The sequence below is a fragment of the Anastrepha obliqua genome, unplaced genomic scaffold, assembly GCF_027943255.1.
Source record: "Anastrepha obliqua isolate idAnaObli1 unplaced genomic scaffold, idAnaObli1_1.0 ptg000009l, whole genome shotgun sequence".
Classification (NCBI taxonomy): Eukaryota; Metazoa; Arthropoda; class Insecta; order Diptera; family Tephritidae; genus Anastrepha; species Anastrepha obliqua.
The window spans coordinates 456,318-470,440 of record NW_026562178.1 but is presented as its reverse complement, the minus strand read 5'-3'; the positions used below and the strand labels follow the sequence as shown (position 1 = coordinate 470,440).

At 36.9% G+C, this 14,123-nt stretch overlaps 1 protein-coding gene across 2 annotated transcripts in view; it reads left to right on the top strand.

Annotated features, from left to right (window-relative positions):
• Positions 1-14,123, top strand: part of LOC129251166 (plasma membrane calcium-transporting ATPase 1) — a 267,827-nt gene that overhangs the window by 206,807 nt on the left and 46,897 nt on the right. Inside the window, exon 17 of one of the 2 annotated variants that reach the window (XM_054890525.1) lies at positions 3,797-3,808. In XM_054890525.1, coding sequence (XP_054746500.1) covers positions 3,797-3,808 — 12 coding nt within the window. Of the gene's footprint in view, positions 1-3,796; positions 3,809-9,833; positions 9,900-14,123 lie in introns of those variants that run through there. The other variant, XM_054890524.1, reaches the window with a different exon arrangement.

Below are 14,123 nucleotides of genomic sequence, written 5' to 3'. Positions count from 1 at the left end.
TGTCTATTCGCTATTTTCACCAAACTTCACATACTACCGTATGAGGATTCTTTCACCATTCGAATTGGCACAAACTTTGTGAAATTTTCACTTTAGACACAGTGATTTTAAAATGTTTAATTATTCGCTTAAATTTTCACTTGCTCGACGTTCTAAGGTTGCCAACTTTTTGTATATTGATTAACGAAAGAAGTTTGTTATTATAATTTAACCTTATTAAAACATCAAAGTTTTATTGTTTGTTTCATTGAAATTCAAGAGATATAAATCAAAACGTTGCCAGAAAAGTCGAATTTCTCAATATTCTCCGATGATGTGGCATCATCAGCCTTATCATAAACCAGATGATTGTTATTTTTATAAAACGGACGTAAACGGTCATCATTATAAAGCTCGAAAGCACATAAAGTATGCTGATGTTGCAACTGTTAAGAACCCCGTAGTCTTGGACGATATGATTGACTCAACTGCAGGAACTGAAGGAAGTTCAACTCATTGCTGATGATGATCAAACTGATAACAATAAACCTGATGATGAAGAGTACTTTCCGTCTGGTTCTAAGTCTTCAGAACGACACATTGTATGAAATTCAGATTTTCAGGATCTTTCTCGTGATTTACTTCTATCGGGAAGACAATCTGAAATGCTCGCTTCTCGATTTAAACAATGGAATTCAGTTGATGACGACTTCAGATGAATGATGATGACCGAATTTCTTACAGAGAAGTATTCCAAACTGATGAAGAGAATGACAAATGTACCGTACCATACGAAACTCCAAAGGGCCGTTTCCAATGCATTTTTAAGTTTGGAACCAGTTCCGTTGTGTACTGCACCGTACCATACCGTACAGTGCTACACTGCACAATACTCCAATAAATATTATGTGTTTATAATTAAACTTGTTATCATTTTCATGCTTCGATGCCTACATACCAAATTAGTAAAAAAAAAAAAAATAAAATCTTAAAACTCACACAACTCTATTAATTTAAATTAAAGTACAGTCAAATATAGCTCATTCGACGCAAAATTAAATTTACTATAACAGTAGTGTACTATAAAAAATCCTCAATAACGGATAATATCGTAAAAATTATGTCAAAGTTGAAAAAATAGAGAAAAAATAAAAAAATTCCAAATACTTCCGTCTACAGTCTCGTCAGTTGTCATTTCAGAAAAATTGTCAACACACTGTCAAAAAGGCTTGTTTTTGCTCTTTCGAACTAAAAAAACCAATTCGAAATCGGATGGAAATTGGCGAAGTTAGGAGTGATTCTTCACATCAACCTACTGAAAAACGGTTTTATGGCCATAAAATGAGATTTTGGGGGTGTATTGGAAATTTCTCCTATACCATTTTGTTTAGTTTTTCTATAGCCATAAGTTGTGCTAGGTCTCCATAAAAGTATATTTAATTTTTTTTTTGTCACACAGTGTTATTATTCATTTGATTTACTTGAAGAATTTAAAATAAAACCAAGTTTGTTAATAATACCTGTTGTTTTAATGTTATTATTATTAATTTTTTATTATATATGAAGGAAAAAATGTATGGTAATATTTACCATATACCTTATAAGATATGTTGTATACTAATATATGTATATAAACATGCATATACATATACAATTTCGCGCAATTTTCAAAAAGAACAAATCTATATGTAAAGATGCATACAAGTCATATGGACATATCAAATATACGAATCTATTCCGTACGCAAGCAAATGTAAGCTAATGTGCTTGAACTGCAAGCGAGAGCGCGGAACGAACGACAAAGAGCACAATCGGCCCCCGCGTTCGGCAACGTTCGACATCTGGCTCTGTCCTACTTGAGTGAGCATATATATGTATGTATATGTATGTATATGCGCATTTGTATATAAATTCACATACTTGTATTTGCATATGCCTTCTTGCTGTGTGCATGGTAATGAACCATTTCTCTGTTGAGAATAGGACGATCATAGAAAAAGTAGGAAATGAAAGGGAGTGTTTCGAGTGTAAAGTGTCTTGAAAAAGGCAAATCGATGATGGTGCCTCTTAGTGTTGTTGACTTATTAACGTCGGATGCACAATCGAAATTGAAGATATCTTTCATGAATTTGATAAATGTTTCGTCATTTTCCACGTTTGTGTAAATGTAACTTGACCTATTCCATTGCAATTCCATTTACCTCCTCCTCTATATCCATACAAAATATCTATCAAACAAATAAAATTCAAATTTTGTTTTGAAAATTGCAACCATTCCATCAATATTTTCTTATGACGTTGTCACGTTAAACTATCGTCAGTAAATCGACTTTACAGACAACCTCTTTTTTTGAAAGCATAAGATGTCTCAAATGGATATTTATTGTGTGATCAATGATATTCTATGAACAGCTTATTGAACTCGCTTTTCCATGTTTACTAAATTTGTAATGAAGTCTGTGTACTCAGATCTTTAAGGCTTGGTTATTAATAAAATTTAGAACCGTTACCCACGTTTTGTAGTTTTATTAAGGAAGTGCTTTTTTGATTGCGAAAAGTGTAATTCTATTTGAACGCACACGTTTTTTCAGTTAATAACACACTTTCACAGATTTGTGAAAAATAAACGTGCAATTGAACTCAAAAATAACTTTACAATATTCGTAACCGAAGTTATTATTAAACTAAAGTTAGTTCATCACATGTTAAGTTCTTAAAAAACATTTAAATAAAGAAACATCATCAGCAAGTGAGTGACTATTTCATCGCACATCTCTGTATATACAAATAATATTCAGCAGAGTAAAAGGTAATGTGCTTAAAGAACATATAAATTTAAAAAGGATGGTTAGAAAATGTCTCCTAATACAAAAATTTCTTTTTATTTATTTCGGTATTTCATAATTTTCTCAAATAACGATTATATTTATTTTATTACATTTAGGCAGTTTCATAGCTACAGTCCGGATAGTCTAGATATTAAAGTTTATATTAAAAGATTTTTGCCGGGCACATAAGATATTTTGAATGCATACATGTTTTTTGTATACATCTACTCTCAGTAAATGTGACGTGTATTTGTGTAGCTTAAGTCAGGGTATGTTCACTTTTCCCATAACTCCCACGCCTCTTTTTTACGTTAAAGGCATTAACAAATGTAACATCACAAGTTCGAAATCTTTCCTACCCTATAATCCCATAGGTGTACGGCATAGCCTAGAGAAAAAAGCAGTCCTTAAATTAACACTATTTGGTTGAATAAATGCAATAAAAAATTTATTATTAGATAATTGAATCATCTGACATGTATATCATAAATAACTGTTTTTTAGTTATGTTTTCTAAATCTATATATATATATATATATATATATATATATATATATATATTTACTATATATAATTGCTAAATGGCGCTAACAAAAATTTTAATTTCTCATTTTTTAAATGCTTTAAACCCCGATTGATTGATTGATTGATTGAATGGTTGACTGACCAAAACTCTAAAAACAAACCAAAACTTTAAAACAAACCAAAACTCTAAAAACAAACAAAAACTTCAAAAAAAAAAAAAAAAAAACAAAAAAAACAAAAAAAAAACATGAGCATACAAATATACCAATATTAACAAAAATATATACCAAATGTTTAAATCATCTTTAATCAAATAAACCAACGAATATAAAAATATAAATAAATAAATGATAATGCAAAAAACCGCAAACAAATATCGGACACTTTGCATTCGATAACCAAATGTAATAATTCTCCAAAAAACTAATATCGATTTAAATTATGTTTCTCAACTCTTTCAACAGATTTCAGTACCGGTAAGAAAAGTGTTTTACTTTGATTTGATTTTTTTTTTTGCATTAGATGATTTTGGTTTTCCTTAATGATTATCATCTAATTATGTTCAACTCGCTAATTTTTCCCAATTAAGTTAATTTTCTAAATAGCGTTAATTAAAAAAAAAATAAAAATTTAATTTACCGAATACTACAATATTAACGTAACTTACATAAACACAAATGTATGCCAGCACACTAACACTCATAACACATACACGCAAGATAAAGAAGAATTTCTAGGAAAACAATTATTTTGCTGAAAACTCGAAATAACAGAAATATACATACATACATGTTTATGTAGTAGAGCTTACTGCTAGTTAAAAGCTAGCCACTAACGTCGCTAAAAATCCGTCTAATTTGTCCGTGCTCGTCGTCACTTTTCATTTCGTCATGCGAAAGTTCGCTGTAAAAATTAAGACACACAACCAGCGACGACGTAGTCGTCAGACGAATTCGTCGATCTACTCTCGCTGCTTCCGCCAGTCGACAAAGGCAGTTAATTGTGAAAAATGTAAACAAATGTTCTTCGCAAACGCTGTCTCACTTACAGAAACACCTAATCGATTTCATACAAGGTTTCTTCGGTAGGATAATAACATTTAAGAGTTAAGTCGTCCCCTTAGTATTAAAATAGCCTATAAATTTTTTGATGTTTTGAGAAAATGAATTTCAAACTTTTTGTCGAAAGTAGCTCTCATTCAAATCTCGTCATGTCTGTAAATATTTATTATTTTTTGACTGACGTTTTGACCCACTTTGTGGAACTAGAATTCGACAAAATTTTGACCACATATAAAATCGACGATGGAGAATCCAAAAATTCAATAAAAAAATATGTGCTCATAGGCTATTGTTATACTAAGGGGACGAAGTAACCTTAACCATAACGTCATAAATTTACTGATCGAACCATGGCATGCCATAATTCCGTAGTTATAACCATAATCATGGAGACCAATTGAATTTTGGTTTTTTGCTGTAACTATAACCAGTTGCATTGTGGTATACATTTTATCTTTTATTTAATTTCTGCACTTCGAAACTCAAACGTAATAGTATATGTAAATATCACCTGCTTATGGATATGGCACAAATAATTGATGACATAAATACCGTTATGGATAAGTATTAACTTTAGGGTTGGGTTAAGGTTATGGCATTATGGATTGGCACCTCTACATACTTTGAGCTTTACATGTATTTTGTTTTTGCAATTTAGTGGTTCGAATGTCGAAATTTCAATGAAAATGTAAACAAAGAAACAAGTCAGTAAAAAAGAAGTCGGGCACTTTGATACATATTCATGTCACCAAATCGCAAACAAAAGTAAATCAGCTAGTATATCGAAGACACCTCGAGTAGATTCACCGGAAAAAACGCCGTTCACGTTATAAGCATGATATTTGGGGTAATGGCATCAGGACTGTGTCCTAACACGATTAGTGGGATCATTCAAAGCTCGCTAGGTGAGCTCAACTCTTGGGCTACAGGCTGTGGCTTAAACTTGAACCCACGTAAAACAGAAGTCATGCTTTTTATCACTAGATATAAGGTACCCAATCTTACTCTACCATTTATTAAGGGACAAACTCTCAATTTCATCCAGCGCAAAGCACTTAGGACTACCAACATAGCTGGAAACTGAACATTGAAGAACGGGTAAAGAAAGCAGAAATTGTTCTGTATGCCCGTAAACACATGCGTGGAATAGGATAGGGCCTTCAACCTAAGTATATTTTATGGCTGTGTAAGGCGGTTATATGACCAATTTTATCGGATCGGTAGTTTAGCCGAATGCTCTAGAAAGAGATTACAATATCAAAATACTTGGTAGAATACAAAGATCAGTCTTTGCAATTAAGGGCGGAGCAATTAGATCATGTCCTAGGGGGGCTCTTAATGCACTGACACATGTTATTCCGATAGATCTGCATATCAAGAAGATGGCAACGATGGTTGCATTCATGGTCATGCGAGTCTATTATTGCGATAAACTCGAGGAGGACTGATTACCTCATCCCAACGTTGACATTAAAGAAGAATGTTGCTACTCTCTTGAGCAAAAATCTTAACGTTACCTTAATCTGAGTCCCAGGACATCGGAACATTGAGGTAAACTATCGGGTCAGTCCATAAGTTCGTGCGTTTTCTTAAGGTGGTTTTAAAATTAATAAAAAAGATGTTGAAAGTATTTATTAATCAATAATATATTTTCCTTCATTATTTACAATGTCTTCCCAACGTTCAGACAAATTTTTAATTCCCTGCTCAAAAAATTTTTTGTCCTTGGAGCCAAAATACGCTTCGATATACCTTTTTATAGCTTCTTTTGAGGAGTGGTTCTTCTTACTCATATGAGATGGAAGTCCACGGCTTGCCTGATGTTTGCCTTGCGGTATGAGGTCTTGCGTTGTCGTGGTGAAACAAAACTTTGCGTCTATTCACTAAAGACGGTCGATTTTTATTTAGTGCCTCATTCAGGTTTGATAGCTCATGGGAATAACAATCAGCAGTTATCGTCTGGTTTGGTTCCAGAAGTTCATAATAAAAAATACCGGCCATATCCCACCAAATAGACAGGAGAATCTTCTTAAGGTGAAGGCCATCTCTAGGGGTCGGTTCTGGTGTTTCATCTTTATCTAACCATTGGCGTTTGCAAACAGGATTATTGTAAAGGACCCAATTTTCATCACTAGTAACGATACGGTTCAGAAACTTTAATTTTCAAGCCGTTGCAGCAGCTGAGAAAACACATTCACTCTCTGCTGAAGGTTGGCGACGGAAAGTTTATGCGGAACCCATTTTCCCAGCTTTGAAACCTTTTACAACTAAACCAGGTGCCTGTGAACTGTTCCATGCGATGAATTTAACCTCTGAGTTATCATATCGACTGTCAAATTTGGCTCAGCTTCCACGAGTTCGAGCAAGGCGTCGGAGTTAAAAACTTCAGGATGACCAGCGCGCGAGGCATCCTCCACGTCGCAGTTACCACTTCGGAATTGTGAAAACCACTTTTGCGCAGTCCTTACACTCACGGTATCCTCTCCGTGAACAGTGTTTATTTCTGCAGCAGCAGTTGTTACATTTTTACGACCTTTATATTATAAAAAAAATACAAAATATTCATAAAATTTTTATTTAAATCGATAATTTAATGTTTGAAGATTATTTCATGCAAATGTTGACCGCGACTGCGCTTCAAATGGTCCATCCGCTTTGTCCAATTTTGGCATACTCTTTCCAATGTTCCGGCCGGTATTTCACATATAAATGCTTAAATGTTGTCTTCCAATGCGTTAATTGAATCAGGCTTCTCTGAATAGACATGAGCTTTAATATAGCCCCACAAAAAATAATCTAAAGGCGTAATGTCGCACGATCTGGGTGGCCAATTGACAGGTCCCGAACGTGAAATAAAATGTTCACCGAACTCGTCTCTCATCAAGTACATTGTTACGCGTGCTGTGTGGCATATGGCACCGTCTTGCTAAAACCACATGGAATGCAAGTCAAGCTCTTGCATTTTGGGCAAAAAAAGATGGATATCATTTCACGGTAGCGCTCACCATTCACAGTTACGTTACGATTCGCAGCATCTTTGAAGAAGTACGGTCCAATGATACCTCCAACTCATAAACCGCACCAAACTGTGACCTTTTCTGGATACATTGGTAGCTTTTGCAATTCTTCTGGCTGATCTTCACTCCAAAATCGACAATTCTGCTTATTTACGTACCCATTGATCCAAAAATGAACTTCGTCGCTGAACACAATTTTTCGATAAAAAAGGGGATTTTCGGCCAACTTTCCAAAATCCTATTCACCAAAAATTCTGTGTTGCGGCAGGTCGTTCGGCTTCAATCTTGCACCAGCTGTATTTTGAAAGGCTTCGCACCTAAATCCTTTCGCAAAATTTTCGACGTTGTTGAGTAACAGAGGCCCAATTGCTGCGAACGGCGACGAATCGATAATTGATGGTCATCATTAACACTGGCCGATAGAGCTGCGATATTTTTTTCAGTTCGCACTCTACGTAAGCGTGTTGGTGGTTTGATGTCAAATAATGTAAATTTGGTTCTAAATTTAGTCACAATAGCTCGAATAGCCGCTTCAGTGGGTCGATTAAACTGACCATAAAATGGAAGAAGCGCGCGATAAACTTTCTTAACAGAACACGCATTTTTATAATAAAATTCAATGATTTGCTAGCGTTGTTCGTTTGTAAGACGATTCATGGTTAAATTATAGGACAAACTGAAGATGTTTGACAGTGAAACAAAACACGAAACGTGCGTCAGCTGTTTAAACCAACTGTCTAAAAAGATAATAGCTAAAAAATCACCCTTTATGTAGTTCCTTTACATTCCGCGAAAAATTCGCCAGATCCGCCATGAGTAATGTCCATGCGAAGTCGGTATTCACACCACTGGATGCAATCACGAATGCAATCTCTTCAAAATAAATAAAACTCTTCAAACGAATCTCAGATTGTAGATGGAGGGATTAGACGACATGCAAAGTTAGCACAACGGTATGGCCCAGCTACAACCTCAAACAAACGTCAACATGGATAACTATGAAACGAAGGGATGCCTCCAGACTCACGGCAGTGATAACTGCCTTCTGGTCCATAGGTGAGCAATCAGCCAAAAAAATGATACGGAAGAGCTAATTGGATTCTTGGAGAATCACCACTCGAACCAACCAACCACTCGACGGCATTGTACCACCCGTCAAAGTTCACTCAACGATTTGACTCTGTTTATACCAGTGTTGTCACTTTACCACAATTACGGTAGATCTACCACATTTTGGGTAATTTTTCACTTTTACCACAGCTATAATATATAGGGTGGGCCATGTACAATTTGCTTTTTGAATCGGCTGTAAAAAAAAACTAATCAATATTTTTCAAACTTTTGTTTTTATTTTGAAGATTGAACATTGTCATTTATGAATGAAAAATAATATTCTTCAAATGACCGCCACGACTGGCTTTACAGTAGGCCATTCGATCAACCCAATTTTTAAGCACATTTTCGGTTGTTTCGGCTCCAATTTCATGAATGGCAGCTTCGCTTTCGTGTTTTAAAGCATCAATCGTCTCTGGATGGTTCGCATAGCATTTGTCCTTAACGGCTCCCCACAAAAAATAGTCCAACGGGCTTAAATCACAGCTCCGAGGCGGCCAATTGATATCGGGGTTTTGGCTGATTATTCGGAATTCAAAAACCAAAAGTTCGAGTGTAACTTTGGCAGTGTGACAAGTTGCACCGTCCTGTTGAAACCAAATGTCGTCCATGTCATCCTCTTCAATTTTTGGAAACAACTCGTTGAGCATGTCACGGTAACGCTCGCCATTTACTGTGACCGCGGCTCCTCGTTCATTTTCGAAAAAAAATGGCCCGATGATGCTGCCAGACCAAAAACCAAACAGTGACTCGTTGTGGATGCATTTGCTTCTCTACAGTAACGTGTGGATTTTCTGAGCCCCAAATCCGACAATTTTGCTTATTGACGTAACCACCGATGTGAAAATCATAAAGAAGAAGACTCACCACTTTGGAAATAGGTTTTCAATATTTCCGAATTTTGTTCAAGCGTATAGCGTCCCATTTCGTAAATGTCAAACCTCTAAGTAAATTATGAATACCTTTGACATGTCATTTGTGTTACCATTCTCAAAAAAATAGGTGGTTCAAAAAGCAAACGCTATATGGCCCAACCTGTATAAAAAACCAAAATTTTATTAATTTAAAATTATTAACAATATGAATTTAACAATCTTAAAAATGTGTGTTGTTAAATATTGTGTTCAAAATTTAAATTCATTGATGGCATTTTGTGCCAATATACGTATGTATATGTATGTAAAGAATAATGCATATTCTAACTTTTTGTTGTTATATTGTACCTATATGTTTGAACTGCTATGAGTGACAACACTGGTTTATACTTTTAGTGATATGATTCTAACCTTGATGAAAATATTATCTTTCAGAAGTGTGGCCAGGATCAGACCTTAACAAAGACTGATTTGACGAGTGTGTGAAGAAGTGTGAAATAAGCGGGCAGACTTCTGCTGCCGAGTACCATATACCATGTGATGTCGTGGTGAACATTTTTTAATGGTGCGGCCAATATCAGACCGTTAGCCGGCTCTCAGCGAATTTGACAGAATCAGCGGATGACGTAGACCGGGTAAGGAATCGGTTTGTTTACGAAAATACTAATAATCTGTTAGTGATGTACGAACACAATGTCACTTCGTTGCCGTTTAACCCTTTCGCGATATTGTTGCTATATGGCAACAGTAAACTTTAAAAGGCCGTCAACACTCTTTTGTAAAAAATATCAACTTTTTTGTTACATATTTTCAAAAATTGAAGTTTAATGGTTAAACAGAAATAAAATAAATAATAACCGCCCATTATATATCGGTAATACAACATTTTTAAAGAAAGCCTTCTGGCATATAGCACTTCACCCTGAAATTTATATTTTGCATTTTTAGATTTTTTAGGCATTTTGGGCAAATGTTTTCAACAATTTTTGAATAGAGCATATAAAAAAATGTTCAATCTGTCATTTGGCATATAAATATTTTTTCGCTAGCAGCTTTAAAAGCTGTGTTAATTTTTAAAACTAAGCCATATGGCAACAAAATTCTCGTAAGGTGTTAACTTGCATTAGAGTGCAGAATAAGTTTATTTGCGATTGAAACCAATACAAAACATTTGTTGCCATATGGCAACATTAAAAAAAAAGCACGTAGGTAGGTAGGTAGGGTGGTTGTCGTTAGACCTTCGGCAGGTCCATTGTGATACCACAGGAGCTTATCCTTACTCTACGTGTTCCCTTTCAAACCATCCGGTTGCTTTAATAAACGAGCAGAGCTTCGTTAGTTTTAGATGGGCTATATGCGCTACATCGGTTAGAAATGCTGTATCAAGGGTGTGCAGCCTTCTCCTAGCTAGGCTTTCACACTCACATAAAAGGTGTCTGACTGTTTCCTCTTCTTCTGTATTTAGACAGCTTCTACAGGAATCGAAGTAAGTTAGTCTTAACCTTCTAGCGTGGCTGCCTATTAAACAATGACCTGTTAATACACCTATCATTTTTCTTATAGATTCCCAGTTGAATCTTAGCAAGATCTTCGATCGGCCGCTGTTCCAGTTCGGCCATGTCTGTCTGCTTAGTTCGCATGTTGTGAGGTTTTGCCAGATTGTATTTACCTTTTTGATGGTTTCCCTGTCTATAAGTAATTTACAAGTGGCTATAGGCATGGGTATCAGCGCCTTATCCGGTTCGAGATCGAGCGTTGTACCGGCTCTTACAAGTTCATCCGCCTTACAATTTCCTGGAATGTTCCTGTGGCCTGGTACCGAGATAAGGTGCACCTTGTAGCACTTAGATACGTCATCTAGTAGTTTAAAACATTCTAGAACTGTTTTTGACGAGTGTGTTTTTGATTCCAGAGCTTTTATTGCTGCTTGACTGTCCGAGTAAATGAAGACTTCATTTGTGAATAATACTCTCGTTTTTATTTCTTTAAGCCCCTCTTTTATGGCAGTGACTTCCGCCTGAAATACACTGCAATGATCAGGTAAGCGAAAGTCATTTAACTTAACAATGAGCCCGTTATCCCATTCCTCTTTGGAAGGAAATACTGTGACAAAGGATTTATTAAAATTGATGTCCTTGGTCCTACAGAAATCCGTTGTGTTGGGAATACAGGGGAATTGTTCTAAAATTGAGGAGTGTCCTCTTTGGTTCGTTCTGAGTAGGCCGATTTCTCTTAGTCTGAGAGTTGCTTTGGCAGCTGTTTGCTTACCGTACTGCTCTATTGGTAAAATGTTAAGCATGATATTTAGTGCATCTGTGGGTGTGGTTCTGAGGGCCCCGCAGATGCAAAGACTGGCCATTCTTTGTACGTGTGCCATGGTTCTTTTAATGTACAATTTATCTAAAGCTGTCCACCATACTAATATGCCGTATGTTAGGATAGGACTGACAATTGCCGTGTAAAGCCAGTATACGATAGATGGGGAGAGACCCCAACTAAGTCCTATCAGCTGTTTACACGAGTATAGTGCTATTGTCGCCCTTTTTACTCTATCTTCGACATTTGCCTTCCATGTTAGCTTTCGGTCTAGTATTAGACTTAAGTAGCGGGCCTCATCACTAAATGACAGTGCCGTTCCACCTAGAGTAGGAGGAGTTATATTTGGCATTTTGTGTTTCCTGGTAAATAGGATGAGTTCAGTTTTATTGGGGTTGTCGCTTAGCCCATTTGCTTTTGACCAGTTTTCAACCATGTTTAGTAAATCTTGCATGACTTCTCGAAGTGTAATGGGAAATTTCCCTCTTACTACCATTGCAACATCGTCCGCATATGCTACGACGTGTAGTCCTCTCTCCTCTAAGCTCTTTAGCAAGGAGTTTAGTGCCAGCACCCATAGGAGAGGGGACAGCACACCGCCTTGAGGCGTTCCTCTGCTAACTTTTTTCTTGATCTCTGAGTCCCCTAGGGTTGCGATCACAAATCTGCTCAAGAGCATGTTTTTGATGAACTCAACCAGAGCGCCAGAGATCCCGAAATCCGTCAGTGCCTTTATTATGGTATCCGGTAGGATGTTGTTGAATGCGCCCTCGATATCTAGGAAGGCTACCAGTGTGAATTCTTTATTATACATTGACTTCTCGATTTCTGTTTCAGTTGATTTCCCTTTACAGTACGCATGTTGTGAGATGCTGAGCTTATTAGGGCTGATGTTAGCCCTAATATGCTCTTCTAAAATTCTTTCTAATGTTTTTAGCAGAAAGGAGGATAGGCTTATTGGCCTGAAATCCTTAGGTGTTGTGTGTGAACTTTTTCCCGCTTTAGGGATAAAGACCACTCTTACCTCTTTCCATGTTGATGGGACACTTTTCAGTTTCAGAGCGGCCTTAAATATGGTCGTCAACCGCTCCATGATGTAGTTGAGTGAATGTTGTATTTGGGCCGGGAATAATCCATCTGGGCCCGGTGATTTAAATGGTTTGAACGTGTTCACTGCCCAGGTTATCCTAGTTTCAGTGATTATTTCTTCAATGTCAGAGTTTGGTCTTTCTGTACCATTGTCGATTACTACGTTAGATGATTCGTTGCTGGGAAAGTGTGTGTCCACTAACAACTTCAAAGTTTCGTCGCTCGAAGTAGTCCAACTCCTGTCCGGTTTTTGGAGGTATCCGGTGGGATTGTGTTTTTTTGAGAGGATTTGCGCAGTCTGGAAGCCTCTGTGGTTCCTTCGATTTCTCCACAGAACGTTCTCCAACCAGACCTTTTCGCTTTCCTAACTTCTTTTTTGTAAATTTTTAGTTTACTGTAGTAGCAGTCCCAGTCTTTACTCTCTCGTGTCGCTTTCACTCTATTAAAGTGTTTTCTGCTGTCGTTCCTCAATGTAGACAGGTCTTCTGACCACCAGGGCGGCTTTTTCTTCCCCTTATACGTAATTAAAGGGCAAGCCTTGTTTAGCGCAGCTCTACAGACCTCCGTAAGGGTTTGTACGTGTTCGTTCAATGATTCTCTGTCTTCAATAGTAATATTTTGGGAACTTGGAAGTCTTTCCTTAAGTTCCCGTTTATATATATGCCAGTTGGTCTTTTTCAAGGTCCTGCTGGCGGGCGGGGCCCGTGAGCTGTTTCCCCCAAATTGTATTTCTATGTAGCGATGATCGGAGTAAGAGTGTTCATTCAGAACCCTCCACTGCGTCATCTTTCCGTAAAGGGTTTGACGTGCTAGCGTAATATCAAGAACTTCTTGTCTATTGCGCGTAATAAATGTAGGTTCGTTGCCTTTGTTACACACTAAAAGCTTACTACATATAATACAATTAAAGAGAGAATCACCTCGTTCGTTTGTATCCGAGCTCCCCCATATGGTATGGTGGGCATTGGCATCACCTCCTAGTACTAGTTTGCGGTTGTGAGCTTTGCAGTCTTCCACAAGGCTTCTTATTAGCGGCGACGGCAGTGAACCTGTGTCGTCTCCGGCAAAATAGAACGAGGTTAGCCAGGTGTTGCTTCCGCTCACTTCCCAGCTAACCGTCGTAGTATCTGCGTTACTGAAATTTTGAATCATAAATATATTAAGATGTACTTTTGCCATTATGCATCCTCTTTTAGTACCTTCACAATTAGTCTTGTATACCTTATAACCTGATGTCCTCAGACCGCAGATTTCGCCATTCCGTACCCAGGGTTCCTGGATGAGGACTACATCCGGCTGATCTTCTGCCAGACGATCCAG